The 23,554-nt window shown below is 33.6% G+C and overlaps 1 protein-coding gene across 3 annotated transcripts in view; it reads right to left on the reverse strand.

Moving 5' to 3' along the window:
- Nucleotides 1-23,554, reverse strand: part of CARF (calcium responsive transcription factor) — a 56,290-nt gene that overhangs the window by 24,468 nt on the left and 8,268 nt on the right. The window contains exons 4-6 of one of the 3 annotated variants that reach the window (XM_051983759.1): nt 18,689-18,809; nt 17,445-17,574; nt 16,337-16,421 (exon numbers count right to left, since the gene is read on the reverse strand). In XM_051983759.1, coding sequence (XP_051839719.1) covers nt 16,337-16,421; nt 17,445-17,574; nt 18,689-18,809 — 336 coding nt within the window. Of the gene's footprint in view, nt 1-16,336; nt 16,979-17,444; nt 17,575-18,688; nt 18,810-23,554 lie in introns of those variants that run through there. The other 2 variants (XM_051983758.1, XM_051983757.1) reach the window with 2 other exon arrangements.

Below are 23,554 nucleotides of genomic sequence, written 5' to 3' on the forward strand. Positions count from 1 at the left end.
AGAGTTAGTGAATTACAAATGAAGAATTACATATACTTTCAGAGGTATTCACTATGATACTTTGTTTTTCTTAACTATTTTTCTTTATTATGAAGAATTCTTTTGGTTTTGGGGGACAGTGACTAGAAAATGCTACAAAAAGCATAATTTTTTTTTTACAAAACAAAGCAGTTCAAGAATAAGAAATACGACTTGACCTAGTGATTATGCAGAAGCTTCATATACATATTTCTTACTGAAGAAACAAAACAAATTAAGTTTTAAAAACTGACTATATTAGAAAGGAAAAAAATTATTAATGAAGTAGAAGTTACTTCCAAACCGACTATCCATGCAGAGAACTGATGTTTTAAAACAAAGATAAAAATCAATTCCAAATAAAAAGAAATTATAAAAATGAAAAAGCATGATACACAACTGAGTCAACTATAACTAGACTATTTAACAAACTTCTGACATCTTTAAAATGGAAAGTGGACAAAGGAATGGACTACACATTACCATTTTCTAAGAAATTTTTACTACTATAAATCAATTGCCACAATACGAGACCCAATTAATTTAGAAAATGCTTCTAGCAAGTACTTGGTAAACAGATATAGCAAAGGGAAAGATGAGTTTATATTATAAACTGATTTGTAAAAGATAAGATAACTCATTTGTTAAACTGAAGTAAAAGCAATTCATTTCAATTTAACAAACATTAAGTATGTTCTTTACTAAGGCACTAGGACTACAAGGAATAACAACAACAAAAGGTTCTGCCCTCTAGAAGAAACATGTACTCAAATAAGTCAATATAAAATATATTAAAACTAAATACAAGTGGATAGAGGCCCTGGAGTCAGGAGGACTGGAGTTCAAATTCAGACCCAGACATTTTTAACTTACTAGCTGTATGACTCTAGGCAAGTAATTTAAGCCTAATTTCATTGCTTAAGGGAAAAAAAAAAAAACTACAAAGTAATTGTGTGGATGGGAGAGAGTACCTTTAGTTAGGAATCAGGAAAGATTTCATAAAGAGGAGAGACCTTAGGGGAACCTTACAAAGAGTGGAAGATTTCAAGAGACAGAAGTGAAAAAGATATTCTAGACATGTTGTAAAGGCAGAAAATTGATGATTACATGTGAGTAACAACTGGCTGGTATATTGAAAGTGCAGGGGAGAATAATACAAAATCAATTCAAGAAAATAAGTTGAAGTCAGATTGTGAAGTGCTTTAAACACTTAATAGAGTATTTATTTTGGAGGTAATAGGGATATAGAAAAACTTCCTGAACAAGAATGATTGGACTTGTACTTTAGGAATGACAATTTAGGAAGTATGTTAAAACAAACAAACAAAATTAGAAAAAAAAAAAAGGAATAACAATTTAGTATCTGTAGGAAGAATGGATTGACAAGGAGAGAGATTGAAGAAAATAAAACCAAGTTATTGAAATAATCCAGGGCAAGAAGGTATGAACTAGGATAGTGACTGTATAGGTAGAATGAGGTGAATGTGAGAGATGTAGTGGAGGTAGGTTATGCCAGAATTGGCAAATTACAGGATGTGAAAAGTGAAGGAAAATCTGCTCATTGTCAATAAGCATTTATTGAGTGCTTTCTATGTGCCAGACAAGTGCTAGAGATACCGAAAAAAAGGTAGCCCTGTCTTCAAAGGAAGACAAAAAATAATTATATGCATAAGAGATATATACATTGTAGACAGAAGTTAAATCTTTTTCATTTCATATTTTTTATTTTTCCCCACATACATTTAAAACAATTTCTTACATTTGTATTTAAAACTTTTGAGTTACAGACTCTCCTTTATCCCCATTCCAATCCCCATTAAGAAAGCACAAGTGAAGCTATGCAAAACGTTTCCATAAAAGTCATGTTGTGAAAGAATATGTAGATTTCCTCTTTCCCCTCCCCCCAAAAAAGCCCTCAAAAAAGTAAATTAAAGGAAAAAGAGAAAAAAAGGGAGGGAGGGAAAGAAGGAGCAGAAAGGGGGGATGGAGGGAGGGAGGGGAGGAGGAGAGAGAGAGAGAAAGAGACAGAGAGAAAGAGAGAGAGAATGCTTCAATTTTATTCAAACAATTAATTCCTTCTCTAGGTATGGATAGGATTTTTCCTCATAAGTCCTTCAGAATAATAATCATGGATCACTGTATTACTGAGAATAGCAAAGTCATTCACAACTGATCATCCCACAACATTGTTATTACTTTGTACTCAGTACATTCACTTTGCTTGAGTTCACGGAGGTCTTTGCAGGTTTTTCTGAGAGCATCCTGTTCATCATTTCCCATAAAACAATAATATTCCATCATAATCACATATCACAATTTATTCAGACATTCCCCACTTGATGGGCATTCCCATAGTTTCCTTTCTGCTCTGAGAGTTGCTATAAGTATTTTTGTACATATAGATTCTTTTCTTCTTTTAAAAAATCTCTTTTGGGATTCATGCTTAATAGTAGTATTGTTAGGTCTAGGCTATATGCATGATTTTATAGCCCTTTGGGAATAGTTCATACCTTTTAATCACTTATCAATTGGGGTATAGCTCTTTTTTCTTTTTTAATAAATAAATAAATAAGGCTCAGTTCCCTATATATTTGAAGTCTTATCAGAGGAACTTGCTTCAAAATTTTTTTAATAATTACTATTGCTATTTCTCCCCATTTATTTTATTTTCTTTCTCTTTTTATCCTTTTATCACCTTCCCCTCTTCCCATTTACCATTCCCCTACTACCTTCCTGTTGTATAAGATAGATTTCTATACTCATATGGAATGAATAGGTGATTTCCTCTTTGATCCAATTGTGATGAGAGTAAGGTTTGCTCACTCTTTCTCTCCTCCTCTTCCCCCCCTCCACTGTAGAAGATTTTTCTTGCTTCTTTTATAGGGAGATAATTTACACCATTTTACTTCTCTCTTTCTATTTCTCCCAGTATGTTCTTCTTTCACCCTTTAATTTTTAAAAAAATATTATCCCTCCAAATTCAATCACACCTGTGGCCACCATCTATATATACTCCTAACAGTTATAACAATGAGAAAGGTCTAATGAGTTACAAGTATCCTTCCATGTAGGAATGTAAATAGATGAACTTTAATAAGTACCTTATGTTTTCCCTTTCTTGGTTACTTCCTTATACTTCTCTTCAGTTCTGATTTCAAAATTGAATTTTCCATTCAGCTCTGATTTTTTCATCACAAATGCTTAAAATTCCTCTAATTCATTGAATGTCCACGTTTCCCCTGCAAGATTATACTCAGTTTTGTTTGATAGGTAATTGTAATTCTAGCTCCATTGCTCTCTGGAATATCCTATTCCAAGTCCTCTAGTCTCCAGTCGTAGCAGAGACTGCTAGATCTTGTGTTATTCTGACTGTAGCTCCACTATATTTGAATTGTTTCTTGATGGATGCTTGAAATATTTTCTCCTTGACCAGGGAGTACCAGAATCTAGTTATAATATTTCTGGGAGTTTTCTTTTTAGATCTCTTTCAGGAAGTGATTGGTGGAGTCTCTCAATTCCTATTTTACCTTCTGATTCTAGAATATCAGGACAGTTTTCCTTGATAATTTCTTGAAAGATGATGTGTAGGCTCTTTTTTGGATCATGACTTTCAGGTAGAGCTATACCTGAAATTTAAAATGATCTCTTCTGGGTCTGTTTTTCCAGTCAGTTGTTTTTCCAGTAAGATATTTCACATTGAACGGATCCAATCATTCTGGAGAGCAATTTTGAACTATACTCAAAAAGTTGTCAAACTGTACATACCCTTTGATCCAGCAGTGTTACTACTGGGCTTATATCCCAAAGAGATATTTAAAAAGGAAAGGGTCCTGTATGTGCAAGAATGTTTGTGGCAGCCCTTTTTGTAGTGGCTAGAAACTGGAAATTGAATGTATGCCCATCAACTGGAGAATGGCTGGGTAAATTATGGTATATGAATGTTATGGAATATTATTGTTTTGTAAGAAATAACCAGCAGGATGACTACAGAGAGTTGGAGAGACTTACATGAGCTGATGCTGAGTGAAATGAGCAGAACCAGAAGATCATTATACACTTCAACAACAATACTATATGATGATCAATTCTGATGGATGTGGTTCTCTTCAACAATGAGAGGATCCAAATCAGTTCCAATTGATGAGTGATGAACAGAACCAGCTACACCCAGTGAAAAACACTGCGAAATGAGTGTGGATGACAACATAGCATTTACACTCTATTATTGTTTGCTTGCGTTTTTGTTTTTCTTCCCAGGTTATTTTTTACCTACTTTCTAAATCTGATCTTTCTTGTGTAGCAAGATAACTGTATAAATATATATACATATATTGTATTTAACATATACTTTAACATATTTAACATGTATGGGACTACCTGCCATTTAGGGGAGGGGGTGGAGGGAAAGAAGGGAAAAGTTGGAACAGAAGTTTTTGCAAGGGTCAATGTTGAAAAATTATCCATGCATATATTTGGCAATAAAAAGCTATAATAATAACAAAAAAAGATATTTCACATTTTTTTCCTATTTTTTCATTCTTTTGGTTTTATTTTAGTGTATTTCTCATGCATGTCTCATAAAGTCATTAGCTTCCATTTGCTCAATTCTAATTTTTAAGGAATTTAAGGAATAAAAAATTAAGGAATAATTTTATGGAATTTCTCAGTTTAAGGAACTGAGTATACAGTTCCTTAGTGAACTTTTGTACCTTCTTTCCCATTTGGCCCATTTTGCTTTTTAAGGCATTCTTCTCCTCATTAGCTTTTTGCATTTCCTTTTGCACCATTCTCAATCTTAGGCCTAGGAAAGAAACTTCCTGAGAGCTGAGGCCTCTGGAAGCCGCCATCACTGCCCATGCCCACTCCTGATTTGCTGGCTTCCCAAGGCCCTCTCACCCTAATGAGAAACCTTTTCTGCCAACCTTCCAAGCAGTCTTTGGTGCTGCTGGGCTGAGAGGTCTGGAAACTGCCAGTGCCACTGCAGATCTAGAGGCCCAAGGCCTATTTGGTGCCACTGGGGCCCAGGCTGGGATCATGGTTGGACTCTTACTGTGGTGCCACAGACCTTTCCTGCTGACCTCTCAAGTTTTCTTCAGCTGGAAAATTGAAGAAATTTTCTTCTCCAGCTTTTTGTGCATTCTGAGGCTCTCAAATTTGTTTAAAGTCATTGTTTAAAGGAGTTTGGAGTAGTTTGTGGAACAGGGAGTTCCTGCCTTTGCTCTGCCATCTTGGCTCTGCCTCTCCAGATGGAAGGTAATTTCAAAGGGAAGGTGATAGAGCAATGAAGAGTGGGAAGGATTGAGAAATCCTTCATAGAGAAGGTAGGATTTGAATTGAATCTTGAAGGAGAGCTAAGTGGCTACGATAAAGAAAGAGATCATTCTAGGTTGTGGGGACAGTCTAAAGACAAAATGGGAAGAAAGTATTGTGGGCAAAGAACAAAAGGTAAATCTAGATGGTGGAATGTTTAAAGAGTGATAAAGTATGAGACTGGAAAAAGTAGGAATGGGCCAATGTATAAAAGGTTTTAAATGCCAGAGGACTTAATAATTGAACATGGAGGTTAAAAGGGGAAATAATGAAGAGTCAAGGATGACCCTGATATTGAGAAGTGAATTGTTCATCCTTTATTTTTTGAAGAGAACCAATGAAATCATGGGGTGATGTCTTAATGTACAAGGTTGGGGATTTTTTGGATTTAGGTGAGGTGCAGCTATAAAAAATTTTTAGCTTATTCTTTCTTCTGGAGTCATCAGAGTCAAGTGGCAAAACAGATCACTGGCCATGATCTAGGAGGCAGTGGATGACTTTGGCAGCTTCCATGCCTGCTCAAGATCTAAGTGCTCTACAATGGCTGCTTCTATTGCCTTCATGGCTATTGGAACAAATTGTTCTCATCTACTCATTTCACTGAGGAAAGTCTTCATATTCTTAGGGAGACATGCTATTACCTTATCGATGGCTTTGAGGCCCATTGGTGACCCTCAACCTGGTGTAGCCCATCTGCTGAGATGATTTTTACTGAGGCATAGTCACTGCATGTTACAGCTTCTTGGAGCCACAGGATAGAGTTGAATGAAAAGTGGGCACCAAGGGTGGATGAGCAGTTTTTTTTCTTTCTTTTTTTTTATTTATATAAATATTTTATTTTATTTTATAATAACTTTATATTGACAGAATCCATGCCAGGGTAATTTTTTTACATTATCCCTTGCACTCGCTTCTGTTCCGATTTTTCCCCCTCCCTCCCTCCACCCTATCCCCTAGATGGCAAGCAGTCCTATATATGTTAGATATGTTGCAATATATCCTAGATACAATATATGTTTGCAGAACCGAGCAGTTCTCTTGTTGCACAGGGAGAATTGGATTAAGAAGGTAAAAATAACCCGGGAAGAAAAACAGAAATGCAAATAGTTCACATTCGTTTCCCAGTGTTCTTTCTTTGGGTGTAACTGCTTCTGTCCATCATTTATCAATTAAAACTGAGTCTTTGTCAAAGAAATCCACTTCCATCACAATACATCCTTATACAATATTGTTGTCGAAGTGTAAAGTGATCTCCTGGTTCTGCTCATTTCACTCAGCATCAGTTCACGTAAGTCTCTCCAAGCCTCTCTGTATTCATCCTGCTGGTCATTTCTTACAGAACAATAATATTCCATAACATTCATATACCACAATTTACCCAGCCATTCTCCAATTGGTGGGCATCCATTCAATTTCCAGTGTCTAGCCACTACAAACAGGGCTGCTACAAACATTTTGGCACATGCAGGTCCCTTTCCCTTCTTTAGTATTTCTTTGGGATATAAGCCCAATAGAAACACTGCTGGATCAAAGGGTATGCACAATTTGATAACTTTTTGGGCATAATTCCAGATTGCTCTCCAGAATGGTTGGATTCGTTCACAGTTCCACCAACAATGCATCAGTGTCCCAGTTTTCCCGCATCCCCTCCAACATTCATCATTATTTTTTCTTGTCATCTTAGCCAATCTGACAGGTGTTTAGTGGTATCTGGATGAGCAGTTTTAAAAAGGGCTTGGCAATCTCTCATACTAGAGGTGCTAGACCTCCTTGACCACCCTAGACACCCCATGTAGATGGCATACTAGGTTAATGACTGAATAATGACTCTCGATGTAAGAAGTAGGTAAGAAAAAATTCAAAGCAAGTAATAGTTCACTCAATTATAGAAGACAGCTTCAATCAAAACAGTGAATGAGTACTCCATATATTCAGAGAAAATAGATTTCAGAGGCACCTAGGTGGTATGGTGGATAGAGCACCAGCCCTGAAATCAGGAGGACCTGGGTTCAAATCTGGTCTCAGACACTTAACACTTCCTAGCTATGTGATCTTGGGCAAGTCACTTAACCTCAACTGCCTCAGAAAAAAGCAAAAAAAAAAATAATAATAATAATAATTCATTTTCTAGTTTTCAATTGGTGGGATCATTAACAGAGAAAAGTTAGAAGGAAGAATGGATTTGGAGGAAAATGAATTTTGTTTCTGACATTTTTGTTCTTCAAAAAGTAAATGGACCAAAGGGGTGAATTCTATTATGGATGTAATTCTCATCAACAAACTGATAGAAATAAGAACCTTTGGAAATAACTAACCACTTCTTCCTTGAGTCTATGATAGAGAAAGAAAGGAAAACCAAGTATAATCCAATATACACTCTAAATTTGGGGAAAGCAGATTTCAAAGAATTTAGGTTAAATATAAGGAGAACTACATGGAACAAAGAGCTACAAGGAAAGTCAGTTAAAGTTGGATAGGAAACTCAAGAAATAAATTTTGAAGACACAAGTCTTCTGCTATAGAAAACAAATAGAAATTTTGGAAGACACTGATTTGGATAAATTATGAACTAACATCAATTTTTTAGCATTTCTCTTTTTTCTCTTCAATTTTATTTTTAGCTCAAATTTTCTTAATCTCACATTTCCTCCCCACAATGAAAAAGGAAGAAATTTAAAAACTGTTATAAATATGTATAGTCAAGTGAAACAAATTCTTGCCTTAGTTATGTTTTCTGAAAATGCCTCAGTCTCTATTCTGAATCTACCCTTTATTTAGATAAAGTTGGGTAGCATGTTTCATCAAATTCTCTAGAATTGAGGTTGGTCATTATATTGATCAGAGTTGCTTGCTTCAAAGTTATGTGTCTTTATACTACTGTTACTGTAAAGACTGTTCTGGTTCTGGACACTTTGCATCAGTTCACATAAGTTTTCCCAAATTTCTTTAAAACTATGACCTTCATCGTTTTTTACAATATAGAAGTATTCCATCACATTCATACAGTATGACTTGTTCAGCATTCCCATTCGAAGGCCTTCTCCTCCTCCTCAGTTTCAAATTTTTTTCTATCACAAAAGAGTAGCTATTAATATTTTTGTATAAATGGGCCTTTTCCCTATTTCCTTAATCTCTTTAGGGAATAGACCCAGCAGTGTTATTACTGGCTCAAAGAGTATGCAGAGTTTAATAATTTTCTGGGCATAGCTCCAAATTGCTTTCCAGATTGGTTGGACCAGTTCACAGCTTCACCAACAATAGAACTATTTTCCCACGATTTCCTGGCATTTATCATTTTCCTTTTTTGGTCAATTTTGTCAACCCAATGGACATGTTATAATACCTCAGAACTGTTTTAATAGATATTTTTCTAATTTTTAGTGATTTAGAGAATCTTAAAAGTATGGCTATTAATAGTTTGGATTTCTTTTTATGAAAAATGCCTATTCATATCTTCTTATCAATTGAAGAATGATTCTAATAAAATAGATTCAGTTGTCTATATATTTTAGGAATGAGATCTCTGTCAGAGAAACATGATGCAAAGATTCCCCCTTTCCCACCCTGGTTTTCGCTTTTAATTGGTTTTCTTTGTGCAAAAACTTTTAAATTTTATTTAACCAAAATTGTCTATTTTATCTTGTTTGAAGCTCTTATTTGGTTATGAATTTTTCTGTTCTAGGTCTGACATGTAATTTCTTCCATCTTCCTCTAATTTATTTGTGATATCATCCTTTACATCTAAAGCATGTCACCATTTGGAACTTACCTGGATATATGATATGTGCATCTATGTGTAGTTCCTGTCAGACTACTTTTCTAGTTTTCCCAACCGCTTTTATTGAATGATGCAGTTTTCTTCAATAAATGACATTTGGGAGTTTATCAAATATTAAGCTACTGTACTCACTTGCCTCTACATGATGTATCTAGATCTGTTCTATTGACCAATCTTTTACCTAATACCAAATGATTTTAATGATTATGTCTTTGTAGTGTGGTTTCAAATATGGTATTGCCAGGTGTCTTTCCTTCCATATTTTTAAATTAGTTTTTTGTTGAGATTCTAGGCCTTCTGTCTTTCAGATAAATTTTGATATATTTTTTTCTAGTTCTATAAAGTAATCTTTTGGTAATTTGATGAGTAAAGTGCTGAACAAGTAAATTAATTTAGACAGTATTGTCATCTTTATTATATTAGCTTATCCTATTAATCTAGCAATTAATTGTTCTCCAATTATTTAGATGTCTCTATTTGTATAAAAGGTGTTTTGTAACTGTGATGATACAGTTTCTAGGTATATTTTGGCAAGCAGACTCCCAAGTATTTTATGGTATTTGTATTTATTCTAAATATAATTCCTCCTATCACTTCTCACTGGATTTTGTTGTTAAGGTATAAAAATAGTATTAATTTGTGTGTTTATTTTATATCCCAAATCTTAGTTGAAGTTGTTCAGAATTTTAGTTGACTCTAGGGTTTTCTAAGTAAACCATAAAAATGTGACCTTTTCCCCCTTTTGCCTATGCTTATTTCATTTCTTTTTCTTGTTTTCTTGTTATAAATAAAATTTCTGGCATTATTTGAATATGGACGTCCTTATTTTACCTGTGATATTTTATAGTTTATAGATATTACAGAGAAAGCTAGCTCTTAATTTCAGATTGGTTATTTAGATTATACATATCACATTAAAGAAAGCTCTGTTTATTTCTATGCATTTAAGGATCTTTTGACAGGAATGGGTGCTGTAGCTTGTCAAAAAATTTTTTTCATGTATTGAAATAATCATATGATTTTCACTTTAATTAATGACATAGTTAATTATGTTGATGGTTTTCCTAATATTGAAGCCCTGCATTGAAAAATACAACCAGATCATATGTAATCTTTGTAATATGTTTCTTTTGTCTCTTTACTGATGTTTTATTCAAAAATTTAAATCAATATTTGTTAGGAATTTTGATCCATACTTTTTTTTCTCCCCTAATACATTAAACTTTTATTATTATTTTTGTTGAGGCAATTGGGGTTAAGTGACTTGTCTGAGTCACAAGCAAGTTAAGTGTTAAGTGTCTGAGACAGATTTGAACTCAGGTCCTCCTCAGTCCAGGGTTGGTCCTCTATCCACTGTACTATCTAGCTGCTCCAACATTTTTCCCTTCTTTTCTTTCTTTCTTTCTTTTTTAGTTTTTTTTAATTTTAAGAATTTAGATGTTATGTCACTTAGTATACATATGGTTAGTAATGATATTAATTGTGTCTCTCTAACTCTCAGCAAAATATATTTTTCCTATTTATCTCTTTCAACTAGGTCTTTTTTTCCTCCTATTTTGTCTGAGGTCATGACTGCCTTTTTTTACTTCAGTTGAAACATAACAGATTCTACTCCATCTCTCTATTATCTCAGTATTTTTAATGCTGTATGTTTCATTTAAGCAGCTTATTGTTGGATTTGTGTTTTTAATCTATTCTGCTATCCTCTTCCATTTTATGAAAACGTTCATCCCATTCACAGTTGTTATTGCCAAACTGTATTTCCTTCCATGCTAATTTGTTGGTTTTTCCTCTCTTTGTTTCATCCCTGTACTTTAAAAAATTTGTTTTGTTCTTGACTAAACTTTTTCTCTCCTGTTTCCCTTTTGGGTGAAATATATTTCTATAATTAGCTCTGTGTTTATTTCCCTCTTTTGACCAGTTCTGATGGTAGTGAAGCTCATAATTCATATGCTCCCCATAACACTTTAAAAAAATATATATTTTTATTTATCTACCTAGTTAAATAAAATGATTTTTGCTATTTTTTTCTTTTCCTTCCTTGTCCCTTCCCCCAAGGGGAATTTTCTTCTTTCTTTCCATTTTTCTTTTATGATCAAGATGACAGAATCACTCTCAGGCTGACTATCTAATTTAGCCCCCTTTATGATCCCTGGGAATGCTGGAGTTCTGAAGGGATACATGTATCATCTCTATAAAAATATAAGCAGTTTAACTTGTTTTGTCTCTTATATTTGCTCATTTATGTTTATCTTTTTAGGCTTCTCTTGACTTGGGTTTGTATGTAAAATTTCCCATTCAGACCTGGTCTTTTCTTCAGGAATTCTGGAAAGTCCTCTATTTCATTAATGATCCATTTTTTTTTTTCTTCTCCTTGTAGGATTAATTTGTTTTGCCTTCTAGGTGTTTTTGGCACAGTGGATAGAACACTGGGCCTTGAGTCAGGAAGATCTTCAAATTCAGTGTCAGATTTTTACTTGCTGTGTGATATTGGGCAAATCTCTTAACATCTGTCTGCCTCAACTGTAAAATGGGAACAATAATAACATGTACCTGCCAGAGTTGTAGTAAGGATCAACTGAGATATCTGTAATGCATTTAGCACAGAGCCCAGCACACAGAAGGTAAATAAATGCTTTCTTGATTTGGAACCATATGTAAAGGGTAATCAAATTATATATACCCTTTGATCCAGTAATATCATTACTAAGTTTGTATCCCAAAGAGATCATAAAAACAAGGGAAAAGGATTTAATGTTCAAAAATATTTATAGCATCTCTTTTTGTAGTGATAAAGAAGTGGAAACTGAGAGGATACCCACCTATTGGGAAACAGCTGAACAAATTATGGTATATGAATGTAATGGAATACTATTTCTCCTGTAAGAAATGACGAGCAGGACAAGTTCAGAAAAACCTGGTACAGGAAATGATGCTGAGTGAAATGAGCAAACAGCAACATTGTGAGATGATCAGTTCTGATAGATTTAACTGTTCTCAACAATATGATCTAAGATAACAACAAAAAGAATCATGGTGAAAAATGCTGTACACATGTAATGAAAGAAATGATGGAAACTAAATGCAGATCAAAACATATTATTTTCACTGTTTTTGTTTTTTTCAGGGATTTTCTTTTGGTTTTGTTTCTTTTTTTTACAATATGATTAATATGAAAATATGTTTAACATGATTGCACATGTATTTTCAATATCAGATTGCCTGCTGTATTAGGGACAGGGGAAGGGAGGGAGGGAAAAAATTTTGGAACTTAAAATCTTATAAAAAAATGAATGTTGAGGGGGCAGCTAGATGGCTCTAGAGTCAGGACAAACTGAGTTTAAATCTGATTTAAAACACTTAACATTTTCTAGCTATGTGACTTTCAGCAAGTCACAACTCCAAATGCCTTTTTTTTTTTTTTTTTACATTTGCCTTTTAAATTTTTGAGTTTCCAGCCAATTTATTTTCTCATTTTTTCAATCTGATTTTTCTTGTACACCATGATAAATGTGAAATATGTTTAGAAGAATTGTACATGCTTAACCTATACTGGATTACTTGCTATCTAGGGGAGAGGGGAGAAGGAGAGCAAGGGAAAAAATATGGAACCCAAGATTTTGCAAGGTGTGAATGTTGAAAACTATCCTGGTATGTATTTTTTTTTTTTTTTTATATAACAGTGCCTGTTATTGGATAATTTCAAGGAAGAGCTCTTTAGTGATTACACTGGCATGTATTTTGAAAATAAAAAGCTATTATTAAAGAAAAAAATAATTTAGCTCTTTTAAAAAATTCTCATTTTATCTTTCCAGAAGTGTTCCAGTTGCACTTATACTCAAACTTTATTTCTCTTTTAACTTTTACTTACACATGTTTTCATATAATATTTTTTTGAGCTTGTATCTTGCATTTGCTTGCTGCCATAATACTTTGTTATGATAGGATTCTTTAAAAAATTTTTCTCATTTATCTTCCCCACTTTTTTATTTTATCTTAGAACTAGGTTCTATAAATATCTGGAAAGAATACATGGCTTAGTTTCTATCCTTTTGTCCTGTAAGCTGTTCTCTTGGAATACTATAGCTCAGGCAAGGGACCTCCAAATTTTCAGTACTCCCAGTGTGATATGATCTAGGACAAAATCTTCTTCTTACCAGCTTGGCAATCTGTTTCATATTTTCTACTCAGGTTTGAGTCTAAGACAGAATTCTGCCAACTTGTCCTCAAGTTCTAAGACTGGAAGTTTCAATAGATTGCTGCTAGACTCAGTTACTATTAATTCACTATGAAACTCTGCAGGTTCATTTAATTGAACTGCTGATTCCCCTTTGGTCTGGTATTCCTGCCCTCATTATTCAGTGTATTCCTCAATCTTAAGTAGAGGATAGAAGTGAATCCTTGCTCTGTTTTTCTGATCAAAGCCACATAGCTATTATTTGCTTTGAAACTCATCCAGGGTCCATAACTGTGACCATAATTTTCTATCATTCCTAGGGACAGGTGCCTCCCTTATTAGGTCCTGATCTGTGACCCAGAACTAGGTGGTAAGTGATATAGCTGCCAGATAGCACCAATTCTTACAATCTGCGTTACTTCAGAAATCCCCTGGGACCTTTTCTTGCTGCAGGGTCAAGTCTTGATTTTCTAGATGAGCTCCTGGAAGCTTTAATCTCTACACAGTGTGTTACTGAAGAGACGCCAATCCTACTATCTGCAGATCTCTCTGGCTATCTAAGATGACAAGGGCTGGAAAAATAACTCATTGATTTTTTTTTTTTTTTTTTTTTTTTTTTTTTGGCATCTGCTGATCAGAATTCAATTTGGTGTATTTTCTAGTTGGCTGGAGAGAAGGTGTAGTGGAGAAGATAGGCTGTATTTCTACTCTATCATTCTGACTCCACCTCCTGAGGCACTCTAAATTTAGTTTTTAAAAAGATATGTATGGAAGATGGAAGCCATGATAAATACTAAAGTATGGCATAATCTTATAAAAATCGCATCAGGAGAGCTAAAGCTTGGACTAAGCTAAGACTATTAAGGAAAGTTAAGGACAAACACATGGTCTGAGTTTTTTTGTTTTTTTTTTAGCTGTAATAGTAAAGTACGTTCATGAAGGAACTAGATGTGATGGCTGTTGGGGTGGACCAGAACAAGTATAACTGAGAATTGAAAGAAGGCATTGTTACTTAATTCTTATTTTGCATTTGTTTTTAATTCCTAAAAAGAAATGAAAGCATAAAAGCAGCTAATATGGAGATTATCCTCAAGAAAATAAAAAAGATAGCTGTCTTTGATGAATCTCAGTAACTTTGCCTAGATGAATCATATCTTTAGGGAATAAAAGAATGGTGGATGAATTTTCAATGATATTTGAGAGATTATGGCAAGCAGGTAAGGTCCCACTGGGCTAGAAAAAAAGCAAATATTGTTCTTATTTTCATAAAAGGGGTAAGAATTATGGGACAATGAGTTTAATTTTATTTCTGGGAAAATTCTTGAATGTATTAAGAGGATTAGTGAGTATCCAGAAAAGGAAGAAAAAAATTCATAAAAATTAACATGTTCATTAAGAAAAAGTCATGTAATATTAAATCTTATTTACTTTTTCATAGGATTATAAACTAGATAGTTCAAGGGAATACTGTAGTATAGTTTACTAAAATTTTAATGAAGTTGCTTTATGAAGCATCTCAAGTTATTCTTGTGGAAAAAGATGAAGGAATGTAGATTATATAATATTGTTAAGTGGAATGAGTTCAGAATTGATTGAATAGATGAACTCTGAAAAGAGGCATTAATATTTCCATTTCACTTGGAAGGAGAGCTCTAGCGAAGTTCCTCAGAGCCCTCTACTGGCTCTATGCTGTTTAACAAAATCAATGACAGTATCTTAATCACCTGCAAAGTCAGGATTGGGTAAGCACCATACTGGATGACATAATCAGATTTAAAATAGTATCTGAACAGGCTAAAATACCAGGCTGAATTTAGAGAAGTAAAGTTATATAAAGAATAAATATAAAGTTTTATGTTTGGGTTTATGGAATCAATTTTACAAGTATAAGCTAGGGGAGATGTGGTTAACCTATAATTGGATGACAGCTTATCTGTACTATGCTTTGGCTTGACAACATCCAGAAGATTCTTTTCTGCCCACCACTTTTTAAGAGAAGCACTAATAAGCTGAAAAGCATCCAGAGTAGAATGGCAAAAGTCTTTTGAGTCCCTTTAGCCTAGAGAAGAGAAGGTACAGTAGGGAACATGAAAGCTTTCTTCAAGTACCTAAAAGATAGCCATATAGAAGAATCAAATTTTTTTATTTGGGATTCAGAAGGCAGAACTAAAATTAACAGTTGAAAGTTGCAAAGAAGGAAATTTAAGCTCAATAGAAGACTAAAATGCCTAATCATTACAGCTATTCAAAAGTAGGATGGCTTGCTTTAGAAGGTTGTAGGTTCCCTTTCAATAAAGATCTTCCAAAAAAGGTTGTATGTCCACTTGTGAGGAGTAATGTAGTGAGGTCCTTTTTCAGGTATGGTTCAAACTAGATGGTTTCTTTTAATTTAGACATTCTGTGAAAATCATAAGATTGCAGAATCATAGAAACCATGAGAGGGAAGAGATTCAAAAAGGAAGAAATGATTTATAACAATAAAATAGATTATCTGGAACCTAAACTGTCCTTGACCTGAAGGAACTTACAATTAATTTTATTTCAGCTTATGTATATATATATATATATATTTTTTACTTTTACCTTTTACTCTATATGTATCACTCTGCTTTAAATGTGTTTCTTATAAACAATATATTGTCTACAATTCTAGCTTTTAATTCAGTCTGCTATCCAGTTTCATTTTATGGGAGAATTCATCCTATTCACATTTATAGATGAAATTACTAATCCTGTATTTCCCACTACTTTATTTTCCCCAAGTAATATTTTTCTCTTTCCTTTCCCCTTTTCTTTCCTCCCCAGTATTTTGCTTCTGACCATTACTTCCCTCAAACAGTCCTCCCCTTTTATAGCCCTTTCACTTTTCTTATGCCTTTCCCCTTCTACTTCCTTACAATTTATTTTAAAGAAAAGATAGATATAGATAAATATACTTTGTTTATAAACAAAATATTTCATATAAACTCTACAGGTACAGAGAAAAAGTACATGTTAGTAGTAATCTCATCAGGATTTTCCCTGGACTTAAATTAGGATAGTTTTCAATCTACCTGACAATTCCGTAGACGATGAGCCCACGTAGGAGTATGTGGAAGAAGTGGTTGCAGAGGGACAGGAAAAGGGTCTTCAGCTATTCTGAAAAGACAACATATACATCAATGGCCAAGAGAAAAAATATTTTAAAATAATTTGCATTGCTTTGCTACAGTCAGAGTGCAAAATGCTAAGAAAATGGATGAAGTTTTATAAATCGTTATCAGAAATATACTGTATAAAGGAATTTTATAGATTACCCTTTCTTTTTTTTTTTTTAGTAATTATATATAATTGATACGAAGTTATGCATTTTAAGACTGCTAATATCTTTATCTCCCTAAATACTGAGTTTGACAGACTATTCTTCAATACAATTTGCAGTCATTACAAAATCAGTTATATTATATACCTGGGTCCTACACTTATCATTTAGTACAAATCATTTAATGAAACATTTTTATTTGATTTCATGAGTAATAACAAAATCCAATCTAATTTGTCAAATTAGGGGTAAAAACAAGTATGATTTTCTTAACCAAAAAACTTTTTGAGAAGACCAAAACAAAACAAGAGAATACAAAGTACATAAGTCTTATCATAGAGCAACATAAGCAATAGTATTTTGAGGTAAGCAATAAGCAACTCATCTTTTTGAAAGCTTATTAGCAATAAATTGTTTTTATAATTCTACAACATAAACTAGCCAGGTGTCAAAAATGAAGCTTTGGGAAGCTGTATCTTCTGAAACAGTATGAAACTATATACATATAACATATATATATATATATATATATATACACACATATACATATACATATGTATGTATGTAGGTATATGCTGAGGCAATTGGGGTTAAGTGACTTGCCCAGGATCACACAGCTAGGAAGTATTAAGTGTCTGAGACCAGATTTGAACTCAGGTCCTCCTGACTTCAGGGCTGGTGCTCTATCCACTGCGCCACCTAGCTGACCCCTGAAACATATTTTTAAAATAAATCAAGACTTACATATTTAATAATAAATGAATTACTAAACTTTTCTGTATTAGGCCATCTTAGAAAACAAATAATTTGGAAAAGATGTCCATGGTGCTAAATGAGTTCTTCTTTCCCTATTGACCTACCTAGTTGCTGTCTTTTTAGGCAAGGAGAGGGATGCTTGTGGATGAAGAATATAACTACTGGTATTGTCTGCTATAGCTGTCACTGCTACAGTCTGTAAGTGTCCATCAGTGGTATTCTCTTCTGAAATATCTTAATAACAACAACACAAAATAATCTTGTTTAATAACATCAAGGGAATGTAAGTAACTATAATTTTTTCTCTTTTGGAAAAGCAAGAATTGTAGTTAGGATAAAGGTGGCAAAACAAAATATTTCACTGAGAATTTTTAAAAATAATTTGTTTTAAAATGTATAATGCTATCACTTTGTATTTTTAGGATTTAAGTTGGGAAACCAAGATATGAACCAAAAAAAAGTAGAAACAGCTGTGACAACTATCATTTTACAGTACCATAATACTTTCAAAATGCACATTTTTGTACATGTGTTCATAATGTCTTTTAAAAGTTCCCTTTATAAAGTGTATTGGCACTGCTAACTAGATCCTGAAATAACAGTAATGTCACCATAATGCTACTATCGTAAATTATTAAAATAGCAAAGAAGTAGAGCTACAATTTTACAAGAGAAAGAGCTAAAGAACTGGAAAACATTAAGTTGGAAGAAAAAGAAAAAATTATTATTTGAAAAAAGTTTAATTTCAAAAATTAGTTAATACAAAAAATATCAATGAGAGTGACCTAAAAGGGAGAACTGAGAAAGCGAAAAGGAAGGCAGAATAAAAAGAGGAAGAGCATGAAGCCCCTTTAAGCAACTAGAGGACAAAGGAGGGTAGAAAATGCAAGGAGCAGAGAAAAAATAAGAATAGTTGCGGGGGGAGCGGGGCGGGGGAAAAGTATGAGTAACATGCTCATATACAAATAATCAATCTACCCACAAATAAATGCAATACTCTTCCAGTACCTGTTGGCTCTATGTCTTGTTATTAGCATTATTAATATTACTACTGTTAACTATTGAAAATTTATTTTATGCTCACTGGTCCTTTGAGAAGGAAGCAGGAGTCAACCAGCTTCACAGAATCACCAACTGAAATAAACAGTTAACGTAGAAAACAGTAACGTTGGAAAATGAACTTGAAATTTATTTGGGCCAAGCATCTTTGTCTAGTTTATTAATATTCACAATCCTACCTGAAGAAATCAATTTTAACATTGACTTCTCTGAGAGGATTTTCTGAAATACGTGCTTGATCATAAAAAAAAATCCCTCAGGTTTCCCAAACAATATTCATATTACTCACCTTGAGGACTGGTCACATCTAGGAGCTGCCCCTGAGGAATGATAACTTGTGCCATTCCTGTCTGAGTAGATGGAATTACATGAAGCACCTGTCCATTTTCTGATGGACTAGTAACAATCATCTTGAAAATGAGAGGGGAAAAAAAAAAGCCAATGTATAGTCATATACTTGTTTAATAAAATTATTTCTTTGTCAGTCATTTATAGGTATTCTACTTACACAATATCTTTCATGTGCCCCCTTTTCATCATGCATACTATATATACTATCCTAATTCTGGTGCCAGTAAATCTAATCTTGCCTGCACTATTATAAGAGCATCCAATGTCTCCTCCTTTAAACCTTCATTCATAGTGTGGCCAAAAGTCTTCCTAAGTCAAAAGCTAATTATATCATTCCCCTGCTCAAAATCCCCTAGGGTCCCCCATTGTCTAAAGCCTCTGGAAGTCTGGTGAGAACTATATACCACTTCATAAAACAATGGTTTCAAATACATAAAATACATAGGATTACATAGAAAACCAATTATATAAAAATAGTTTTCAAAATGTTAAAATAACAAATTATTCATCTTAAGAATTCTCAGTCTAAAGAATAACTTCACAGCTTGATATTTGTGGTTCTCCACCATTTACTTCAAACTTATATAACCAGGTTTATGTTACTTTACTCCTCTTCACATGTTCAATGACTCAGCCAAACTGGATTACCTGCTATTCAGTCTCACTTTGCTCTCTTTCATCTTGGTATATATGCTATAATCTATTCATAGAACACATTCCCTCCTCATGTCTGCTTGTTTAAATTTCTCTTTCAAGGACCACTGTGGGCCACTACCTCTAAGAAACTATCTCTGATTTTTTGATTACTTTAACTTTCTCTCACATTTTTATAGTGTTTTGTCTAAACTCATATCTTCCCTTATGGCATAATTATTCACACACAGAAGGCAATTAATGAGTTTAAATTTTAAAAATGTATTTATTATACATGAAATTTCCTCCACTAAAATCTTAATTCATTGTTTAATTGTGATATAAAGATAACTTTATTTTTTTAAAAGGTTGTATCAGAAATATTCAAATTTTGATAGGTCTTGCCAAGCAGGAAAGGCTTTGAGTATTGTGTACAAATCAACTGTATATATGTTGTTTAAGGATGAGTTTAGCAAATTTTAGAGAAGCTCATCAACAGATTGGCCAGATGGTGATAAATTTTTCAATCACAGAAATCTTTTAAAATCACTTACTAAGTTACAGTACCATTACAATCTGTATTGGAAGAGGGATAATAGACCAATGAAATTGTAGATTCTTAAAGTATTTAATCATATAACACCTAATTATTTTTTAAAAATCTAAACAAATTGGCCAGAAAAAATTCTTAATGCTACTTGGATTAAGACACACTTTTGCCCTGACAAATATGGTTTTATATAGTAACTTGTCTGAACTCTTAATTTGGCTTAATTGCTATTACCCAAGAGTTGCTACTATAACATAGCCCTCTTTTCCCAATAGGTCTTTTTCCCTTCCCTGCCTCTGGGTGGCAGGAGATACCACATAAATTGCAAATAACCCACTAGTTATTCCTCCTACTTGTTGTCCTACACTTCTCTGCATAGCAGAGTTAACACTGCAGATACTGCAGATATTCTATACTTTGAAAACTTTTTCTGATAATGGTATTTCTAACTTTGGGGGAAAAGCCACAAAAGAAACAGAATAATAATTATAAAAATTTCACAGATAGAATTTGGCTAATATTATCTCACAAGCCTAGTAAGTTTCTTAGAAAAACCTAGACAGCATTGGATTATGATAAAGTCCTGGATCAAGAATTAGTGGACCTAGGTTTGAGTTCTGTCTCTGTATGATTTTAAGCAAGCTGTTTATTTCTTCATATATAAAACAAAGATAACACTTGTATTAGTTATACCTCATAAAATTTTTGTGACAATTCAAAAAATTAAAAAGATCTATAATTGTCATTGTTATTACAATTACTACTAATACAGGTTTATCACACTCATTATTATAATAAAGCCAAGTTGGCAAGTTTTGATGCTGCCAGTTAGGTAAAATAAACATTACTGGTCACTGATAAGGAACCTCTCCATCTACATCTGGAGTCTGGGAGATCTGAGTTGAAACCTGATCTAGTCACTTTTTAGCTGTGTGATCCTGGGTGACTCACTGTCTTTCTCTTGCTTCTGTAAATGGGGGAATAATAGTACCTCTTTTCCAGGGCTGTGCACATGAGGATGAGATGTTGAGACTTGTCTTAATCTGACATAATAAACAATGAAAGATATGAGAGGGAGAAGTTATAGCTAATGATCTTCCCCGTGCTAGAAAGCACTTCGCAAATAGAAAAAGAAGTTTCCTCAGCACTTCTTCCTTATACTTTTACTTATTACCCATATAATCTTAGAAAAGTAACTTGATCTCGACCATTCTTTTCTTCATCTGTAAAATAAGGTTACAGAGCTAAATCTATGATACTATATCTCTTCCCTCTAAATCCTATGACTCTAAGCAACAGAACCTATGCCATAAACTCAGTAGACATTCAAGAAATATTTTCTGATTGTAGCAATATACAAACTTAGCTGGATAGCGCAATTATTTTTCTATGAAAGTCAAATCAGTTCCTGCCCTTACTACGAAGGAACAATATGATGTAATGGGTTGAGTCCTGGATTTCAAATCAGAGGAAAGACTACTACTACTTACTACTTAGTCTAGAGTTTTTGGAGAAATCTGAATGATTAGACCATACCATTTGGGATGGATTTCTGCTTTTCATTTTCCTCCTGACATTCTTCTCCTTTTTTTCTGGAAAAGCTTCATAGAAAGCAAAGTATTACTTTTGTTACAAGTTTAAGTTGGCCAACTCCTTGGCTCAGCAATTAATTCTGGGCAATTCAATCACCCTCTCTGGGCCACATTTTCCTGAAGTATAAAATGAGGGGGCTGCACTAGATGACTGAGACTAAAGTCTCTTCTAGTTCTATGCATTGTTCAACTTCTTGGGACAAACCAAGGAGCTAAAGCATGAGTTAATCTGTATTCTTCATTTGAGTGGTCTTGTCCTATCCCAAACCGTGTCTTACATATTTCTTATCTTCTCTCCCTCCAAATCCTCCTATAGGTTTGCCACACTGTGTCTATTCAAAATGCTGGGGGTCTTCCTCAAATTATCTTTCAATTAAACATGAGCTGTCAATTGTCCCCCACTTTTATTATATGACTGGTTCATCTTTTTTTTTTTGGAGAGGTAATTAGGGTTAAGTGACTTGTTCAGGGTCACACAGCAAGGTCTGATTTGAATATAGGTTCTTCTGACTACAGGAACAGTACTCTACTGACCATCTATCTAGTTGCCCTGGTTCATCTTTTTTTTGACAATACATTTCTTTGATGCACCTTTTATATGATTCTTCTTAATTTCTTACTTGTAATGTGCTACCACCTATTTACACCTTCTTGTGCCTCTCCATTGATTATGGGATCCTTAATTTCACTTGTTCAGAGATTGTAGTATTTTTTGACTCACAGCCCCACAATCATTGCTGGGAGAATGCTAGTGATCTTAAAATGTGCTTTTGCTTTCCAGAGCTTTTGAAATAATTTTCCAATTTCCCAAAGATAATCCATTCCTCTCTTTTCCTCTTATTCAATTCTCAGCTCAGCTCATGGTCCATTTTGTCTTTTCAAGAACCACTTGCATACATACATAAACAAAAACATGAAGTCTTTAAATTGTCCATCCAATTTGCATGGTTTGACCACTGAATATTCTATATTCACTTAATTTTTGTTGTGTATATCATTAATCCAAATTAATTTGAGTGATTATGGATCTCATTTAGCAGCTCCAAAATACTCTAAGGTTCAGTGCAATTAGTTCAACTGTCATATACAAAAATGATTAATACAAGAATCTCACCATCTGTAGAGAAAATCTGATTTCAACTATATTAGATGACCTTTAGAGTGATGGTGATTCTCTAGGAAGTACACAACTCAACGTTTTGTGAATTAGTTGATATCAGTACTCAAAGGCTCAAAAAAGGGTTATCTATAATATCTTTTAAGGATTCTTATAATTTTGACAAATGCAAAGAAAATATCTTATAGGAGAGCTTTTAAGATAGATCTATAGAATCAAATGCCTTTGTGGAGTTGATAAATCACAAGGACAGTGAAACAGTGTATTTTCTTTTTCTTTCCCAATATTGGGACTATATATTTTCTAAGTGCTTCATTCAATGAGAAAAGCTACAGAAAATCACTTGTAAAAGTCTTATTCCCTTCCAAAACCTTCATCAAGGAGCTCACTGATGTATATTATTCTCATAAAAATTTTATGAGTTGAAGGGGAAGCATCTGGGATCAATAATGTTCTCATGTACCTTTGGGATGAGGAGGCAATAAATGGGATTTTTCCCCCATGCTTTTTGACTCTTCTTCTTCAAGTACCTTATGAAACAATCCTGTAATGCCTTCAGAATTCTGTCACCTTCAATACAGATCTCCTTTCTTTAATACTATTTCAATTTCTGGAACTGTGATGTTAAACAGCCAAATTAAATAATTCTGATGGCAAAAGGAGATCGTTATAAAAATTTTCACATATCTTTTCAACTTTTACTCTTTTTCAAATTTCATCTTTAAATACCTTCACAATAGCTTTGTTTAATTGAGTGTCTTGCCATGCTTTCCAACACTACTTCCATTCTAACAAGGCAATATTGTTCACAATCTCCCACTCAACCTCTGTAGTTTTCTTTTCTTTTTTTAATAAAGCTTCTTATTTTCAAAACACATACATAGTTTGACTTTTACCTTTGCAAAAATTTTG

This window comes from Antechinus flavipes, chromosome 3 (genome assembly GCF_016432865.1).
Source record: "Antechinus flavipes isolate AdamAnt ecotype Samford, QLD, Australia chromosome 3, AdamAnt_v2, whole genome shotgun sequence".
NCBI classification, from domain to species: Eukaryota; Metazoa; Chordata; class Mammalia; order Dasyuromorphia; family Dasyuridae; genus Antechinus; species Antechinus flavipes.